At 37.7% G+C, this 20,798-nt stretch overlaps 1 protein-coding gene across 8 annotated transcripts in view; it reads right to left on the reverse strand.

The window, feature by feature from the left end:
- The window catches only part of AFTPH (aftiphilin), a 76,870-nt gene that overhangs the window by 34,661 nt on the left and 21,411 nt on the right, over positions 1-20,798 (reverse strand). For 6 of the 8 annotated variants that reach the window (XR_002824461.1, XM_004369270.2, XM_004369271.1 and 3 more), the window contains one exon: positions 9,661-11,624. Coding sequence is in view for 7 of the 8 variants with exons in the window: in XM_004369270.2 (XP_004369327.1) it covers positions 9,661-11,592 (1,932 nt within the window). In the remaining variant the exon portion in view is untranslated. Of the gene's footprint in view, positions 1-9,660; positions 11,625-12,750; positions 13,310-16,622; positions 16,656-20,798 lie in introns of those variants that run through there. The other 2 variants (XM_023733320.1, XM_023733309.1) reach the window with 2 other exon arrangements.

Consider the following 20,798-nt stretch of genomic DNA (forward strand, 5'->3'; position numbering starts at 1 on the left):
GAAACCCGATGCAGCCTTGGCTCCGTGAGGGTAAGGAAGGTAAACAAAAACTCACACATGACCAAATTTTAGTTCTCTGTAAATAAAAACAGAATCTTTCTTGTATCCTCTTTGTTATCCTTTCAATGGTATAGAAAAAAAAAAAAACTATCAAAGGAAGAAAGAAATGACCCCAAGATACATTCACTTATTTGGGCAATACCAGGTTGTAAGCACATTAGCGAGCAAATTCTCAAATTAGTGGAATGTCCTCGAAGAAACTAAACAGTAAGCTAATCCCTCAGTTTTTACTTTGTCCCCAATCTTTTCCCAGAAAGAATATCCAGTAGAACCTGTGAAGTCCAGAAACTGTGTAAGGTGGAAACCTGTCAGAGAAGGAAAATTCAAATATTTTCCACTAAAATGAGCGATAGAAAAGTGGTAAGAGTGCACTCTGTCAAAGGCGGAAAACTTTCGAGACTTGGAGAAACAAGGCAGTCCCGCCAAGTTTCGGCTCTCACAGGCTTCACTGTACATTACATGAAAACTTAAAGAGAAAGTTCTGTATATCTTTAGGACTAGGTATTAAACTTGATTGCCTCAAATCTTTTGTTCAGCGAGGTAGAAGAGCGCAGGGGTAGGGATCTTTTTCTATATAGGGCCAGACAGTAAACATTTTAGGCTTTGAAAGCTCCTCATAAACTGTAAAATGTAGCTGCATCCCAGTAAAACTTTACAAAAACCGTGGGTCACAGTTTGCTGGCCCCTGAGGTACAGCAATAAATAACGAGATTCAAATAACCAGAGTCCAGCTAACTGAAGAGCATCGCCCACCACAAAGAGGGACCTGTTCAAGAATTCAGCAAGAATGTGGCTAATAGAATTAGCCAAGATGATGATTAAAATTAAATTTGCTGACATTTTACTTTTAAAAGAAAATTGATTTTCAACTATCACAAAGCCAGTTTGATGGCAAGAACATCCCTTAAAATGCTCAGATAATAAATAATACCATATTTCATTCACTACTGTGTATTCCAGTAAGGAAACGGCTGATGGAATTATAACACTTCAATAGAGGGCTGGGGACCGAAGGAGCTGAGACTCAGTTTCTGCATTCAGAAACTGGAGGTATCGGGCCTCCCTCACAGGGTGGATGTAGAATTAGAGGATTAAATACTTGGCACCTAGTGTGCTGCTCAAGAGGTGGCAGGTTTTATTACTACTACTGCTATTATACAGATGACACAAAAAGACATAGTGGCCTGCCAGGGAATAAAATAAATGAGTGTCAAAACTAGGCGCAAAGCTCACTAAGGATGTTTCTCTGTTGCTATTTAGCATTTTAAATCATTGTGAAAGTACTTGTCTCAATCTATCGATTTCTACCATTATGACAGAACAAGAAATGAAATACTCCACGTATTTTGTATCTTCCCAGAGATCTCCCTATTGAGTTTGGGTGGGGTGCAGTGGGGAGCCTAGCTTTTAAATATCTATTTTAAGAGGCTTTTATACAAATAGAACCTCTTACTGCTACTCCTTTTGGTTTTTAAATGTTGGAAACTGGTGAACATTTTGATTGACTTGGTACTTGTGTCTTAAATCTTGATTGCAAACGAAGTATATAAACCGCAATCTTGAGTGTTTAAGAGTATTTTTCTTCCAAAGAAGCAAAAACAGTTAAAACTTCAAAAATATGACAGGACATTACAAAACTTGATAAGTAGAACAAGTACAAGAATATAACTAACAGAAGAAGAGAAATTAACCTACCACAGATAGGAATAATTTCTCTTGTTACCAAGCAGACAAGTTTCTTTCAAGAGACAAATTTTCTAAAACTAGACTATAATCAGACAATAAATTTTTAAAAAGTCACCATTTTGACCATTTAAGATAAAATATATATCGAAACTGTGATATTGGTAAAAGCTTCAAGTTTTTTTTTGGTGTGTGTGTGTTATGTGTGGTAACCTTACTAAATAATTTTAACCATTTTTAAGCATATACAGCTTTTTCTCTCAACACTATGAGCTAAGGATAGTTTAATATATGCAACAGCCTTAGACCAAATAAATAATAAGATTAATATCACATCACAACTTCAAACTCAATAATGCAAGATATTATTTAAACATGATTTATTCTGTGGATGAGCAAAAAGAAACTGCTTATATTACCCCTGATTAAATGAGCTCCTGTTGCTTTATAAAATATTCAGCCATAACAGGAGGTCTACTCCTGGTTTTGATTAAATGGGAGTATCACCTAATTTTTTAAACATCTTATATCTGATTAACTCAGAAAAAGATGTTAATATACATTATAGTACATGTGAATTTGTATTAGATGTAAAATTTCAAAAAAAATTATACTCCATTATTTGGAATTTGTGGCAAAGTTGGCCTGGCTGAACTCCAGTTTCTCTAGGCAGATAAGGCGACATGTTGCTGTCGTTAGGCGCCGTCAAGTCGGTTCTGACTCACAGTGACCTCATGAATGGAACGACACAGTGCCTGGTCCTGTGCCATCCTCACAATCATTGTTATGCTTGAGCCCATTGTTGCAGCCGCTGTGTCGTACGTAAAACAAATAAGATCAGTATAATTCAGTTCAGGAAACTCAGGGCCTAAATTCAACAAAAGGTGCAAAGAAGGTTCTCTGAAACCTGATCAGAAAGTACAAAAGCCTGATATGATGTATTACGGTTTGTTTAATGCTTATGTAGTGCTCACCATGTGCCAGGCATTATTCTAAATGCTCTGCACATACTGACTCATTTAACCATATGAAGGAGGTAACAGTAATATTATTATGCCCATTTTATAGACGAGAAAAAGGAGGACAGGTTAAGTAACCTGCCCACGGTCATATGAGTATTAAGTGAGGAGGTAGAATTCTACGCCAGGAAGTACGGCTTGCAAGTCTATATTCTTAACCACCATGTAATATTGTCGGGACAGCGGTTTTAAGTTCGAGTTCTAAAAATGATAGGAGCCTTGAGGGCAGGGACCATGTTTAATTCTCGAATCGCTAGTACCTAGATTCCTACATAGTTAGTATTCCATAAATGCTAACTACATCAGTGTGCACTAGATTTAAAAAAAAAAAGCAAAGCACGTGACTTATTTGAGACTGCAGGGGGCATATTTGCTCTACTTACAAAAGTCTATCTTACTGTGAGCCACTGCTATCATTTTTGTAGGCAGGCTGGGTATATTTGTATAATTACAACATATATAAATAACAATAGCTGAATGTCTTCTATGTATTAGGTACTATGTTTGACACTCTACATATATTACTTGATGAATCTTCTAAAAGAAACCCACAAGATAAGTATTATCTCCACATTACAGTTGAAGAAGCTGAAGCCCAGAGACACTAAGATAACTCATGGCAGCTGTGCTGCTGGTCTGGCACACAGCAAGGAGTCAATCCATAGTTCAACGCCAAAGCCTGCATTCTTTTCTCCAAATCACACTTTCACTCACTTTTTGTGGTATTTTAAACATTTCTAGCCATTAGAGAAGGGATTCACCGTTAACTGCTGAAGTGACGACTATATTAAAAGATAAAACTATCTAACACTAGAATATTAGTTTTCAATAAAGCAGACTGTACACGTTTATTAAAGAGTCAGTGCTGTGCCCTAAATGAGAATCAGGGTTACAAATAAGGGCAGACACACTTCGCGTACTAAATATTTAACTGAGGTTACAATATTAATCAGAAAATGAAATAAAATAATATTCACACTGATTACTTGAATTTTAAACACCTTTAACTCCAAAGTACAAAGGGAAAAAATAATCATCAGTTCTTCCTCGAAACTGGTGACTGGTTACCTGAATACCAGTTTATGGAACTCAGTCTGTCCTTGTATTCATACATGTACCAAATTCTAAGCCTGGCAAACAGCAGCACACCTGGCCATTAAACATTTTATGAAGTTGGGCTCTGATAAATTGGGGTTGGGGGGGAGAGTCAAACGTTCTTCAAGGCAAGTGCGAGGCTCCGTTTATTTTCTCTATTAGTGGCCAATGCTATAAAGCCAAAGGAGGAGGTCAGAAGACAGGAGTGCAGTTGTGACCAGAAGACTGCCTGTCAGAACTATTCTGAGAACAGAACTAGCCCAAAGTGGCAGCTTCTGCTCTCAAAATAGCTCGACAGTGAGTACACTGACACAAGCCAGCACTGGGGGCTCTCCCACACAAATTCTGTCTTGCCTCCTTATTACTTTCCACTGTTCCAAGAAAAAATCCAAGTGACAACATTGATTCCTATACTTCTTGGAAACCATTTTCCCTAAGTTCATTTCTGAGGTTATTCAGTAACAGCTGACATTTACTGAGCCTCTATCACGTGTTAGACACTGTGCTGTAAGCACCTTTACACGCACAATTTTATTTTGTCCGCATAATGAGAGTTTTAAAGGAAATACTATCATTATTCTCTAAATCTGAGATGTAAGGAAATTGCTAATGCAAGTTAGTGCCAAAACCTGGACCTGAATCTAGCAGTGTGACCCCAGAGCCCTGCTTTTAAACACTGTATGTACCCGGGACCAACTCATCCAGTGGGCACAGGACCCAGGACTCACAGTACTTTTATGGGTACATGATAATGTTTTAATAGCTGATATATCTTAATATCAACACGGTCATAAAATAGAATTATATAATTTTTTTTTTTTTTTTGATGGAGGAGGAAGGGGGACCCCGAAAGTCCTAATGAGGCCTTGGTCGTATACTGGATTTTATAGCACTTTCCTCTTTCCCAGTCTTCCCATTTATTTGTTTTCCTATCAGGATCTTTCATGACCTTGAATGTCTCCATAATTATTTTTATTTTTTCAAACCAGATTAGCTTTCTGGGAAAGCAGAAACGATGAACTATCTAATGGTTTAATTCATCAATGGGGACAAAGCATCTTGTATAAATTCACAACTTCCACTACTTTGCAGTTCTGTCATATCTCCATGTCTTGGGGTGGGGGAAGAAAGGCCTGGGTATACAAGCTGCATTTCATTTTATCCACCGGTGCAAACTAGCCACATTGTCTAATGCAGAGCTTCCCAACTGGTGTGTCTCAGTCACAAACAGGTTACAACGAGTCTTCCAAAAATTCTAAAAGCTATATATGGACATACGGTGTTCCCTCTATCACAAATGACTACACTGAAGTATAAAAAAATAAAAGTGTCTTTCAAGTCTCATTCAGCTTTTCAAAGGGGTACAAGACAAGCACCTAGGCTTCTAGACTCTGGTTCCTAGGAGACTCAAATGCACATCTCCTTTAAAGTACCTTGTATTTAAGGTTGACTCTTAAAACTTCCTCAACACATTTCCAGTTATTTTTTCCTTTCTTACTTAGGAACAGAAGTTGATGAATGTCAATATTTTTAATATTGATAGCACTAGGTGCTTGCACTTAAGTGGAAGTTTAGAAGAAACATGCAAATCCACTGGGTAATTTAATCTTCCATTTAAAAGGATACCCTATGCCTCACCACCATTAAATATTAACTAAGATATCAAGTACAATCTACGATTGTATACTTAGCAATCCCAATTTCAAGCTATATAAAAACAAGAGCAACCAACTGTAACATTCACCATGCTCTAAAAAGATGATTGGCCCCTTCTCCACAATTTCTAGAATAAACCTAATAAAGTATTTCTATCTATTTCAGAATTAAAGGCCAGAATGTCAAAGTTTCTGAGGGAAGAATAGCAAAAGGAAATGCTATCCAAATAAGCAAAGAGCTATAAGGCCAAAGCCTTTAGTCTTAATTCCCTTATCTTGTTGCTTACTTTATCTGTTTTCAGTCATAAGTTCAAGTGTGTTCACCTACAGAAGGGAAGACCTACACAAATCTTAAGTAGATGATTAAATAAACGAAGGTGAAAACGTAGTTCTCAGTTTGAGAAGACTGACTTTCTGGTGAACAAACCGACAACTTAAAATAATCTAGAAACAATATAAGCCAAAGCATTAGTGATGCTCCTCTTTTTCTTTTTTGTGATACTCTTAATTTTTAAAGCTCTCAAAAACGAATCTTCATCTAATAACGTTTTCCCAGTAGTATTATCAATTAGATAGCTAACAGGACTCATAGCCTTCTTCTAGACAGCCAACTAATAGAAACAGATTAGCTACCAATTACCTAAATTCTCATATAACATCCAGAGGCATATTTAAAAATTTTACAATATTTCAAGGTTAAATGCAGTCCTTATGACATTATTTCTTCTATTATATATGAAGAAAAAGACATTTTGGCTATTTCAATCAAGATTCCTTTCTGAAACATTAAAAGTTAAAAAAATTGAAAATCAGTGGCGGAAAATACATAACAGTCATTCGGAAAAGAGGACTGCTTTGAAATTAAGGAAGGTTTTTTGGTTGTTGTTGTTTTGTTTTAAATCTTAGGGTTAGCTCTAAAACTGAAAAAAAAAAAAAAAAAAAAAAGTTTTGACTTATTTCCCATCTGTACAATGGAGATACCAACACTTGCTTTTCTCAACAATTTATGAGAATGCTGACAACAGAATGAAATATACTGAACTCTGGGTTCTCAGGGGAGAAAAAAAAAAAAAAATCACCCAAGAGAGAAGAACGTCTACTTATCAATAAATGTTCATGATACGGCTTTTATATCAAGGCTTGAGTCTCTGAGGCTTGCTGGGCCCACATCTGAGAATTAGTTTGACTGAGAACACTTTATAAATTTGAAAGATTTCTTCTTGGTTGACTTTTTCCCACCTAAGTAACAAATGACTGCAACAAAGCTGCAATAATTGTCTTTTGACCCAAAAAACCAAACTTGTTGCTGTTGAGTCGATTCTGACTCATAGTGACCCTAGGAAGATGTATTTATTATAATGTTAAGATGCCTTTTTGGTAGGCTGAAGAAAGGAAAGTATTAAAAAACAGGGACCCCGACCAATGTCACTAACCAAACACAGTAAAAAGTGGATGAAATCTGAAATGATAACTACAGCACTTACCTGACTTTGGAAAGCATTGTTCCCCATGCTTGTTTAATTGAATTTATCGAGTTCTGAGTTCTAAAAGAGCCTCACAACACTTTGTCAAAGCAGGATTTGGACAAAACCAATGGCACTCTCTTCTGGGCATTAGTTGCATCCAGGCAGGATTCAACAGAAGTAAACCATTTCAAGTTTTACCATTAAAAATCTAATGTTTACTGCCACCGATACATGAGGATTTCTGTGCTGTTCCCAACTTTACAGCAATTAAGAAAAGCATTTTAAGAAAAATATTAATAAATCTAAACCTCTGTACGGAGACTAGATTGATGCAGTTTTCCAGCAGAATATGGAGGCCAAGCAAGAACTGCAGGCTCCAAGTCTCCTTCACCACAGCAGGGGAAGAATGGAAGTCACTGTACAATCTTCACCCACTTGACTCGGCCACTCATTCAGCTGGGCTTACCCACTTTCCTACCCCAACTTCCTTCCCAAACTTTTCCTTCCAGCTGTTCCGGGTCCCTTCCTGCAGTTTCTCCTCCACAACATCAATTTCCAAAATTCTGCTCAATTTACATAACTCATTCAGCAAAATAAAACCTGAGGCCTAAGCCAAACCATCTCACTCATCGGTTCTCAAACGTATCTCAGCAAGTCTCAATGTATCTTACCACATCTATTGGGTTTTTGTTTTATTTTTATAAAAACTGAATTGTACTACAAAATTCCAATTTCTCGGCAGATTGATTTTTTTCATTCATTTTCTCACTTGCTTTTATGTTATCTTCACAAAAGTCCTTTGAAGTAGGTACTACCTCCTTTTTATGGACAACTGAGTTCAGAGCAGTAACCTGTCCAAAATCATAAAGCTTGTAAGAGGCTCAGTCAAAATTCAAACTCAGATCTGTCAGATTCCAAACAGTCCACGTGCTTCATTACACTCTATATTCCAATGATCAAATTAAAAATAAATGATGCAAGGACTCCCTATTTGAGTGGTCATACTTTTTCAAAGTTCTAAGGCTGCAAATTAAAGATCATCCAATAGTGTTACCCTATTCTCTAGTGGTAAGGTGAAACTAAATAGTGAGAGGGTTAGGCCCAAACCAACAATCTTCACTTTGCATCATAATTAGTTCATTCCTTGTTTAAAATTGCGAGCTTCTACCTCAATACTAAATTGCTCAATAGGAGTAATACACATTAGCCAAACCATGTAACAACCAAATTAGCAAATTAAACTATTCAGACACATAAAGCCAAACGAAAACAGATTAGCTGTGCACACTAACTGGTAATACCGTAATTTCTCTAACATCTTACTGTGTCAAAGGTATCAAAGCAATGATGTATAACCATTTCAATTAACACTCAGACTTTGGAAATATGTCCAACTGAAAATGGTTTACTTAACAAAAGATAACTGGAGAACTGAAGTTTATAGATTCTGATTTTATTCATAAGATCTTTAAAATAAGCCTGTTGACCAGCTGTTAAATATATCAACTATCAGGGTAAAGCAGTGATTTTCAAGGGAGTCCCCACTTCTACTCCCCTGGGATGGAGGAAAAGTGAAATTTAGCACACGGTATAAGTCAAGGCTGGGGAACAAACTGGATATCAAACTGCACCTCTTGGGGCTACTTTAGGTCAAAATAAAGCTTACCGAATCTTCTCTAAATAAGCCTGGACTTGAAAAGGATAAAATACAGGGGTGGGGCGGGGTGGGGGGGTGGTGGTGAGGGGAAGATGGTGAAAATATTCTTCCTGACACACCTATGCCCTAAGGACCAACCAAAACCTGTTGCTGTTGATTCTGACTCATAGCGACCCTATGGGAACAGAGTAGAACTGCCCTATAGGGTTTCCAAGGAGTGGCTGGTGGATTCCAACTGCCAACCTTTTGGTTAGCAGCCTAGCTCTTAACAACTGTGCACCAGGGCTCCATGCCTTAAGGACAATAAACATAAATACACATTTTAAAAAATTATAAGCAAATAAATACAACTACAATAAGTCAATCTATGGCTTTTTTTTCTGTTCTAGGTGGTCTAAACCTTAATCCACACCCACCCTCACCCCAGGCCTTTTAAAAGTGGCTGCTAAATTATGAGGTCCAAACAGCATTTTCTAAATTCTTTTTCTATCTTTCAATTCACCATAGCCTTTAGCACAGGCTGAGGTTTCAACTTCTGCTTCCTCTATTAAAATCAAACTATACTTCAATCTCCTAAATCTGTGATGGACAAAATTGATAGACATCTTCCTCTGAAGTTTTAAAAAAAAATCTAAATCTCAGTTTAACCTTCTTTTCAAATCACGGTAAAGGTAAAAACTGAAGGATTCACTCAAATGGTTATTTTGCTAATGAATGGTGTTTTACATAAATGCTATTTACATTCCTAATCAAACCAAAACACCAAGTTGATGAATTTCTGTAATTATTAAAGAAACTCTCTAAGAGACAGAAAAACCTTACCAACCTTTACCCTAGGACTGTCTATTTAGTTTACCAAAGGGTTGTGGAAAATGTAATTAACTCACAGATCAGGCAAGCAATATATACCAGAAAAAAAGACTCCTTTAACAGGTACCCTAGTAAAAAAATTTTTTTGAAAAGCTAAATTAGAAGCCTCCATAGCAATTAATATGTCATGCAAAATACAGAAAATTTGTAAATACCTGAACTGTAGTGGCTGATTCCTGTAACTGGCCAGTAGCAACTGCTCTTCTGGAAGTTGCTAAAGGGACACTGAGGGTTTTGGGGGTTCCTGGAGTATCAGTATTTTCATCTGTCCTATGTGACTGCCAGGCCTCCTTTCGATGATGAGATTCAGTAGCTTGCTGGTCTCCAAAAGCAGCCCAAGAACAACTCTCTTTCTGTCCATCCTCAAAAGCATTCCAATCTGCAACTTGATTAGGACCAGCTGAACTGAAGTCCGCAAAATCATCTGAATCTTGAAAAGCACTGCAGTCATCTTGAATATTTGGCACAGAATCAAAATCTCCAAACTCACCTTCTTGCCCATTTTCCAGTTCTGAAACAGGTTCAACGCCTGCCCCAGTAGACTTTCTTGCCAACTGACATCCTTCTGATAAACTATCAGTAGTCTGTTTTAGGTCTGACTCTGTAAATATAATTTCTTCTTGGCAAGAAACAATACTTGTATCCCCAAACTCCCCAAAGTCATCACCTGGTTCACTAGAATGTGGAAAGTGTTCTGAGGACTCTTCAAAAGTGATGTCGCTCATCGAATCTTGAGTGCCAGGAGCAAAAGGTGGAGTTGTGCCACTGGCTGTGCCGAAGTCACCAAAATCATCCTCGTTTGTATCATTGCAAGTCACAAAGTCGTTACTACTGTCACCATTTTTTATACTTATAGAATCATCTAAAACATTTTCTTCTGTGGGATCGATGCCGGGGCTTTGGGAAATAGTAAACTTTATAATTTCTTCTTTGGAAGAACCAACTTCATTATCAGCATCATTAGTTTTAATATAATCCATGCATAGGTCAGCACATTTAGAAGTAAATAAATCAAGTTCTTCCTCAGTTTCACACTGTTCTCTCCTACTGGCTTCTGAATTATCAGCTGTGTCTACCGAGCTCCAAGTGTTTGACAAAGCACTAGAATTTAACAATTCATCCTGTTGCAGTGTTGTAGGGCCTTGTTTCTCAACACTGAACCCTCTGTTACTCACTGTGCTTACTTCTGACACACAAACCTGCTTCTCTCCATCAGCGTCTCCTTTGTTGTCAAAGCTTCTGTCCAAAGACACTTCTTTCACAGAACTCAGTTCACTGACTCTGTTAATTTTATTGTTTTCCTGAACAGTTAGTGCTTCTCTATCATTTAAAACTGTACATCCTATATCTTCTAGTTGTATCCTTTCCTTTTTGGAAAATGTGGCAAAATCTGCAAATTCCTCAGCAGGACTAGGTGCAGAGTCAAAATTATACTCAGTGCTCTGAGTGCTAAGAGGCTTTAGTCCCTTTGAGTCGGCTACAGTGTCCAGATCATCTGTTCCCTGAGGATTTACAGTTTCCAACACTGCAAACCCATTTGTTAGAATCTCCAGACAAGGAGCATTTTCACCATTGCAGCTCTCTAACTGCTTGTTTTGATGAACAACGTTCGTATCAGTTCTAAAATCTCCCGGAGAGAAACTTTCAGGTGTTTCAACATTCTGTCTCTGCTCCACTGCTTTATTTAAATCTCCCAGACTTTCCACACCATCAATGGAAGTATCTAAAATTTTAGATGGAATTATTTCTTTGCTGGTGGCAGAAAGTAAAACATCAGACTGTCCTTTCCCAGGAGTAGAAAGTTCGGCAGTGATGTCCTTATCATTGCCATTTTTAATGGGCTTAAAGCTTGTAAGGCTATCTACATTTTCTGAGAAATCATGAATTGGCATAAAATGGTTTGAAGGTACAAACTCTTCCTTGGGATGAGTATAATCTGGGGTATCAAAATCAACAAACCCTACACCAGAAGGGCTAACTTCTGAAAACCCACCGAATTCCCCAAATTCATCGTCATCATCATCCTCGGCTCCATTGTCTAGTGGTGGTGGGGATGAAGAGTACATTCGAATGATGTCTGGCTCCATTGTTTAACTGCTTTCAAATAATTAATTTACACCTGTAAAAAAAAAAAAAAAAAAGTTTTTTTTTTTTTTCTGGAGAGGACAGATTACATACAACAGGTCTTTCAAAATTCTCTCAAAGTTACTTTGTTGTTGTTAGGTGCAGTTGAGTCCATTCCGACTCATGGCGACCCCACGTGTGCAGCGTAGATGGCCAAGGCTGTCTTCCGACGCGCCTTTGGTGTGTCTATACCTCCAACTTTTCAGCTAGCAGTCCAGCGCTTAACCGTTTGCACCACCCAGGGATGCCTAAACCTACCTGTTAACAATGCAAATTTACACTGCTGTTTTGTATCTTTTACACTATTTTTTTCTTAAGTGAGATTACTTTATACAGCTATAATACACTGGCAAAAAAATTCTACTTTCTAGTGTATGTTACCAAGAGCACTGGTAGTATATTACTGAATTTGGGAATTCCAGAGAATTTTGAAATATATACTTACAAAAGTACATCCACAAAATTGTCTCATGGGGCATGTGCTTTTTCTCTTAAGCTGTCTTTCAATTTTACTGGGGACTCAGTGCTTTTATGGATTTGTATTAATTCTTTGTAAATAAAAGGTGAAAATTTTATCTGTAATATTTGCTACAAATATTTTCTTCACTTTGCTTTTCAGTGTTCATTTCTGACCCAAGTTAATTCACTTCTATTTTCCTCTACTCTTATAGTGATTGTTTTACATTTAATTTTTAACACATCTGAAACTTATTTTGGTGTATGATGTAAAACAGGGATCCTAATAAAATATTTTCTAAATAGCCAACTATCAAAATCCCATTTATTGAGTAATCCTTCCCATACTCATGGATTTATAATATCTTCTTTTTCACACACTAATTCTTAAATGGAGTGTTTCTGGACTATTCTATCCGTTTGCACTAAGAAGTCGAAAGTGCCACAAGACAGACATAACATTAAATGCAAAAGCAGGCCATCAAAGTCCTAGAATAAAACCAGCCCCCAAAGAGTGAACTGATACTTTCTGCAACTCACAGTTGCCAAGCTGGATATGAGGAAAATGTTTACTGCAGAATCAAACCAGCTTTGCAAGCTAGAAAAAGTCACTTTCAACTTGCAGAATGAAATTTTGTTTTTTCAGTTTTAGAGTTCGAAGTTACCTTAGAAACCACATAATTTAGAGATGGGGAAAACGAGGCCTACTGGCAAGTAGTTGTCCCAAAGGTCACACAGCTGGTTAGTAGAGAACGGCAAATGAACCCAAGCCTCCTGGAGCTTATGTCAGAGCTTCAGAATTCTGAAAAGATCTGTGAGGTCAAAGACTGGTCAGTCACTGAGAGTTACTTGAGCAAGCCACAAGAAAAGTAAAAGACTCCATTGTAACATATCTAGTTTAAATTATCTTCCTTATGAAATGAGCATCATAAAGGAAAATAACTGTTTTTAGCTCCAAGATACTCTTCTTTTCTGCTGCTGGTTTAAAGAGAAAAGGGAGGTGGGAAAGGTACATAAAAACTAGTATTTCCTTCCCTCATCTAGTGTCCTGATAACCTTCTAATGCTTTGCGGACAGAGTAATTTGGCCTCTATCAATGTGCCTCTAATTATAAAACGCGTATTGTTGTTGTTAGTTGCTGCTGATTTCATTCTGACCCATATGTGCAGAGTAGAACTGCTCCACAGGGTGGCATTTCAGAAGCAGACTGCCAGGCCTGTCTTCTGAGGCACCTCTGGGCGGTTTCAATTTGTCAACCTTTCAGCTAGTAGTCGAGCACTTAACCACCTGTGCCACCCAGGGATCCATGAAATTCTTCTTATTTAAAAATATTCTGTGACAGTATGGATGGAGCTTGAAGACATTCGGCTAAGTGAAATAAGCCTATCACAAAAGGACAAATATCGTATGACCTCACTTATATAAAAAGACAAGAAAGGCAAACGTATGGAGGCCAAAGTTTATTAGTGGTTACCAGGGGTAAGAAGGAGGGGGAAAAAGGGGGTTAATGGTGATGGAAAAATTGCATTAAGGGTAGGGCTGCCCAACTGATTATTGTAATTGCTGTTAAGTTGTACAGCTGTAAAAAAAGTTGAACTGGCCAAAGCTGTGTGACAGATACATTCACGACAATGACAAAAACAAAAACAGAGTAGCTGCTGAGGCTGCTTATGTATCATGGGATTAGATTCCTTGGTTTGGAGATTTAGGGTCACGGTTTCATGGGACATCCCAGTTACCTGTCCTAATAATGTGTTTAGTGCTTCTGTTCTACCTCCTAGTTTGCTGTGTAGTGCTTGGGGTCTTAAAAGCTTGCAAGTGGCCATTCAAGGCACAACAAGTCATCTCTACTCAACTGGAGCAACAGACAAGGAGAGTCAGGAATAGGAGGAGGAAATGGAATGTGTGGCTAATTCCCTCTGTGAACAACTGCCTCCTGTGCCAAGAGACCAGAAGAACTGGATGGTACCTGGCTACCATTACCGAACATTTTGATTAAAGATTCCATAAAAGAATCCGGATCATAAGGGGGAAAATACAGAACAGAATTTCAAATTCTCATGGATTCCAGACTTCCTGGAGCCATGAAGGATGGATGAACCCCTGAAACTATTGCCCTGAGATAATCTTTAAACCTTAAACCAAAAATATCCCCTGAAGTCTTCTTAAAACTGAATAGTTTAGCTTAACTAGTAGAAAAGGTCTGCCTTGAGCATTATGCTCTTTTAAGAACTATCTATATGGGATCAATCTGACAACAGCAATATGAAAGATTAGATAGGAACCTTAGAGGGGCAGTGAGTTTATGTTAATGAGGGAGTGTCTTAGTCATCTAGTACTGCTCTAACAGAAATGCCACAAGTGGATGGTTTTAACAAAGAGAAGTTTATTTCCTTACAGTAAAGTAGGCTAAAAGTCTAAATTCAGGGCATCAGCTCCAAGGGAAGGCTTTCTCTCTCTGTCGGCCTTCTCATCCATGTCCCCCAGACTAGCAGCTTCTCCGCACAGGGACCCCAGGTCCAAAGGACATGCTCTGCTCCTGGCACTGCTTTCTTGGTGGTATGAGGTCCTCAATTCTCTGCTTGCTTCTCTTTCCTTTTATCTCTTGAGAGATAAAAGGTGGTACAGGCCACATCCCAGGGAAACTCCCTTTACATTGGATCAGGGATGTGACCTGGGTAAGGGTGGTGTTACAATCCCACCCTAATCCTCTTTAACATAAAATTACAATCACAAAATGGAGGACAACCACACAAGTCTGGAAACTGTGGCCCAGCCAAATTGATATACACATTTTTTGGGGGACATAATTCAAACCATGACAGGAAGGAACAACTCAGAAAAGGAGGGTGAGAATGGTTGCACAACTCAAAGAATGTAATCAATGTCACTAAATTGTACATGTAGAAACAGCTGAATTGGTGTATGTTTTGCTGTGTATATTCTCAACAACAACAAAATAAAATTTAGAAAAAAATATTCTGTGATTGTTAATGAGAGTATGAGGAAAAGGGACACTTGCACGCACACACTGCTGATGTAAATGTAAATTGTTACAAGGCTTCCAGAAGGCACTTAGGCTATACATACACAAACTCTTAAAAAAACAAACAAACAACACTTCAACTCAATCAACTCCACTTCTAGGAGAATATAGACTAAGGAAATATTTGCACAAGCTTGTATAACCTATTACTTAGGTAGAAAAATGATTAGGTACAAAGATCATTAACACCCAGAATATAAAACAAAATGCTCCAAAGGGATTGTGTAAGTAAATTATGCTATATCCCTACAATGGCATGCTACGCAGCCATGATTCTTCTCTCCTTTTAAATTTAAAACCATTCACAACGATGGGGTCATGTCAAAAGGATACAGATGCCAGCTTGAAGGGGCTTCTACTGGTCAAACCAGGGACAATGTAAAAACTAAATAAATAATGGATTCAAGCACTGAATAAAATAATAAACTATGGGTCCTCACAGATGTAAGTATGTAAGTGAATAAACTAAAAGTTAGATGAGGAACATGATATATGCATAGTTTCAAAGCATCTCTTTACAACATACTTAGTTACAAAATGAAGAAGTGTAAGTTTACAGTGCTGAAGCCTGACACTACCTTAATCAAATGATCAAAGTGAACATCATCCGTAATAGAAATATTGAAATCATGCACCACCTGATGAGATGCAATGAGAACACAGGATCACTTTTCCAACATTCCTGCCACAAACACATAACCTGAATCTAATCATGAGGAAACTTCAGCCACACTCAAATTGAAGGACAGTTTGCAAAATAATTGGCCTGTAATCTCAAAAGTATCAAGGTCATGTAAATCAAGACTGAAGAACTGTTCCAGATTGAAGAACATAAAAGAGAAAAGACAACTAAATACAATGCTTGATTCTCAACTGAATCCCCTTTCTATAAATGTCATTATCAGGACAACTGTCAAAACTTGAATGGAGTCCACAAAGATTACACAGTAGCAATGTATCAATGTTAATTCCTTGATTTTGATGGTAGTATTGTGGTTATGTAAGAGAATGTCCTTGGCTATAGGAAATAGACACTGAAGTATTTGGGAGTGATAGGGCAACAGACTGGCAACATACTCTAAAACTGTTAAGAAAAAAAAAAGTTATTTGCACTGAACTTGCAACTTTTTGTTTGTGATTGTTTCAAAAGTAAAAATGAAAAAAAAAATTCAAGAAAATTTATATGTATCTATATGTATACATTTCAACATGAACATTTTATAAGGAGCCCTGGTGGCACAGTAGTTGAAAGATCGGCGGTTTGAACCCACCAGCTGCTCCACAGGAGAAAAGATGTGGCAGTCTGCATCTTCTGTAAAAAGATTTACAGCCTTGGAAACCCTATGAGGCAGTTCTACTCTGTCCTATAGGGTTGCTATGAGTCGGAATTGACTCAATGGCAGTGGGTTTTGGTTTTTATACATGTGTTACTTATACAATATTAATAATACCTTAATTTTAAACTTTTTATTTTGAAAATGATAGACTCACAGAAAGTTGCAAAAACAGTATAGAGTCTTGTGTACTCTTCAGCCAGTTCCCAGCAATGGTGACATCTCATATAGCTGTAGTATAATATGAAGACCAGAAAATTCTCATTGTTGGTATATTACTGTTAACTATAGATCTTATTCAGCTTTTACCGTTTTTAAAAAAGTTATATTCATCTGTTATTTGTGTGTGTGTGGTTCTATGCGATTTTATCCCACGTACAGATCTGTGTAAGTACTACTATCAGTATACAGAACGCACCCCGCTCCCCCGCGCCCCCGCCTCTTGGCAACCGCTAATCTATTTTTCAACTCTACAGATTTGTCATCTCAAGAGAGTTATGTAAATGAACCATACAGTATGTAACCCTTTCAAGTTGGTATTTTTCACTCAGCATAATGCCCTTGAGGTCCATCCTGGTTATTCCCTGCACCAAGAGTTCAATCCTTTTACTGCTAAGTAGTATTTCATTGTGCGAATGTACCACTTTGTCCAACCATTTACCCACTGAGAAACATCTGCGTTGTTTCCAGTATTTTACTATTATGAATAAAGCTGCTACAAATATCCATGGAGAGGTTTTTGTGTGAACATAAGTTCTCATTTCTCTGGGATAAATGTCTAAGTGTGATTGTTGGGTCCTGTGATAAGTGCATGTTTAGCTTGGTAAGAAAATGCCAAACTATTTTCCAGATGGGCTCTACCATTTTACATCCTTTTTTTTTTTAACACCTATGATGTTTCTTTCTTGCAAAAATTGTTTTCAGCTTACCTATCGTTTTTTCCAAAACGCCTCAATAAGCTGGTAATAGGGAACCCAAGGTTGAGAAGGGACAGTGTTGACATGTCGTGGGGTTGTTAACCATTGTCATAAAACAATATGTGTATTAACTGTTTAATGAGAACTATTTGTTCTGTAAACCTTCACCTAAAGTACAATAAAAAAATTAAAAAAACAAAAAACTCTTCACTGAAAAATGAAATATTTCAACATTTCAAGGCCTGTTTCAACTCAGATGTTAATGCAAATATAAAAATCTGTATCAGGAACTTTTTAATCAAAGGTAGCAACAACTTAGAAAGTAGATTTTCTTCCTGACATACTCTGGCAAGGTACTCCCTTATCTCCCCTTCTAGGTGAGACAGGCTCTACGGATATTTCCACATTTCTCAAAAGTGAGTCACCTACTGATGGAGAAGAATTTGAGTTGCGTGTTCCTCTCCAGCAGGGCTTGGCCCTGGCCAAGCTCACCCTCCAGAATATGAGAGCGTCACTAAAATGTCATCCAACTAGTGCAGAAGAGGCTTGAAACTTCCTTCAAAAAAAAAAACTTCCAATGTCCAGGGCAATTCTAATCAAAATAAGTTTAACTGAAGTATTATTTGTATAATAAATTTACAATAAAAGAGATTTAGACAAGCCCACTTCTTTTTCACACAAACAATAAAGGCTTTAGATAGCTGCTCCTCCTTAACAGGAAAGAAAAAAAGGATAGACAAGCTACTTTAATATCGTGCCTGGCACATAGCAAACTTAATAAATGTCTCTTCATCCTTAATGAACTAGGGACAAGAAGTCCCAACCAGTTGCCCAACTTCTTTATAATCTGAAAACAAGCACTTGTGTATTTGTGAAGAGCAGATTGTGTCCAACTTGCCATTTTTATGTCTGCTTCTTCCAAGACCTGTTGTTGTTTGACAGAGCAGAACATCCCCCCTCCATAGGGTTTCCTAGGCTGTAATCTTTACAGCAGCATTTCATCAGGTCTTTTCTCCCAAGGAGCCACGTGTGGGTTCAAACCGACAACCTTTCAGTTAGCAGCTGAGCCATTAACCACTGTGCAACCAGGGCTCCTTCTAAGACCTGTTAGAGGAGAGTAAACAAGTAATGGGGTATATAGGCTTGGCAGCCAAGGAAGATTCAGGCCATGCTATCCAAAAATAACTGACATGAGGTTCTCAATACTGGGAAGTAATGGGGTATCCTAAAAGTGGGTAGAACATGGAGATAAGAGAATTTGGATGGGCCTCCTGCACTTTGGAGATTTGTCCATGGGAAATCACATCCTTATAGGCAGACTAGGGGGCAATACAGGTGAAGAACACTAATTGAAAATGCAAACCAAAGCAGACCTTCAATGTTACAAACCAGGACAATCAAAGGGTCTTGAGTTTGGGAATTCAGGTATAGGAGGTCCTTTATCAAAATTAATATGATACAGAGGGGTCCAGGGAACAGTCCAGAAATCCAGCAGTAATCAGCAGTGGAACTCTGAGCCCCGTGCCAGATTAGCAGCCAGGGTAGTAGGGCATACAATGGGTGAAGGTGATTCATATTAATCTCTCACAGGAAGAGGAGCTGCACTTGTTTAAGGACTTCTATTCTCAAGCCTGAAATGGTAATGGGACAGAAGAGATGGTGAACCTGAGGCTAAAAGATTGGTGGTCAACAGGCAAGGTGTGTTTGGAAGCAGAGGAAAAAGGAGGAATGGGGCCAACTATTATCTGAGACTATCTGGCCGTTCAAAAATTGTTTCTCAAGAAGAACAAAGTTGGAGGACTTAAGCTATTAGATATCAAGAGTTGGGTTAAAGGCACATGATCATGTGATTTAGAACAAATATGCCATTGCAGTACAGTGGGGAAAAGACGGCCTTATGAACAATTAGCGTTGGATCAACTGGATATCCATAACGATCTTTGACTCTACCTAACATCTTGCACACATATCAGTTCCAGATAGATCACAGACCTACATGTGAAAGGTACAACAACCAGTCTTCTAGAAGATTACATAGAAGATTATTTCATGACCTTACGGAAGGCAAAAGTGTTTTTAAAGAAGACATAGAAAGCATTAACCATAAAAGAAAAATTAAAATTAAAAACTTGTTTATTAAAAAAAACCACCATTAAGAGCATTTAAAGGCAAGCCACTGCCTGGGAAAATACATTAAAAATATATTTCACTGTCAAAGAACTCACATCTGGAATACATAAGGAATTCCTAAAAATATCAATGAGAGATAACCCAATAAAAAATAATCAAAACATGTGAAACGGTACTTCACAAAAGAGGATAACCAAATGGCCAATATGCATATGAAAAGTCATCAGGGAAAGGCCCATTAAAACCACCATAAAATACCACTACACAATCACCAGAATGGCTAAACTGAAAACAAAAACAATTCTAACAATATCCATTGCTAGCAAGAATGTGGAGCAACCGGGATTTTCAGACTTTATTGGTGAGAGTATAAATTGGTACACCCAAAACTGTTTGGCAATATCTCTAGAACTTGTCATACACATAACCTTATAACCCAGCATATACCCCATAAAACTGAGTACATATGTGCACTGAAAAACAAGTACAAGGCTGTTCATGGCAACTTTATTCTTAATTGGAAACAACTCAAATGTCTGTCAACAGGAGAATGGTTAAAATAAACTGGTATATACATACAGTGGGCTATTACATAGCAATGAAATGAACCATTACTATATGCAACACCACAGATGACTATCACAGGCATAATGTGTCAAAGAAGCCAGACAAACGTGCCCAAAAGGCTACTGTATAATTCCATTTGTATGAAGTTCAAAACAGGCAAAACTAATCTATGGTGATAAGTCAGAATAGTGGTAACCTATGGGGGCAGGGTATTGACTGGAAGGGGGCATAAAGAAGTCTGCTGGGTGCTGATAATGTTATTATCTCTTAATCTGGGTTGTAGTTACACAGGCACATATGTCTGTAAAAATTCATCTAGTAGTACACTTAAGATTTATGCACTTCCTGTATGTATGTTATATATCAATAAAAAAGAAAAATGTTTCTCAGAAAATCAACACACTGAGATTAAGAGCAATTACATTACAAGGGGATGAATATATGACTATAGTTATAATTATACTATTGAATCAAAAAATATTTTTCCTTATTTATACCTTGCCTAATTCTGAGATATAAGGCAATACATGTATGAAAGTATGTTTCAAGAGGTAGCATGGTACAGGCAGAAGATCTTGGATTTGGAGTCAGAATAGTTCAGATTCCAGATTTCCCATTTACTAGTTACGTGGCCTTGCCCTTTCTAGGCCTTGTTTCTTCATCAAAAAAAAAAAAAAAAAGGGGGGGGGAGGTGTGGGGGAGGGTGGGTGCCAGCCCCT

This window comes from Trichechus manatus, unplaced genomic scaffold (genome assembly GCF_000243295.1).
Source record: "Trichechus manatus latirostris isolate Lorelei unplaced genomic scaffold, TriManLat1.0 scaffold00004, whole genome shotgun sequence".
NCBI classification, from domain to species: domain Eukaryota; kingdom Metazoa; phylum Chordata; class Mammalia; order Sirenia; family Trichechidae; genus Trichechus; species Trichechus manatus.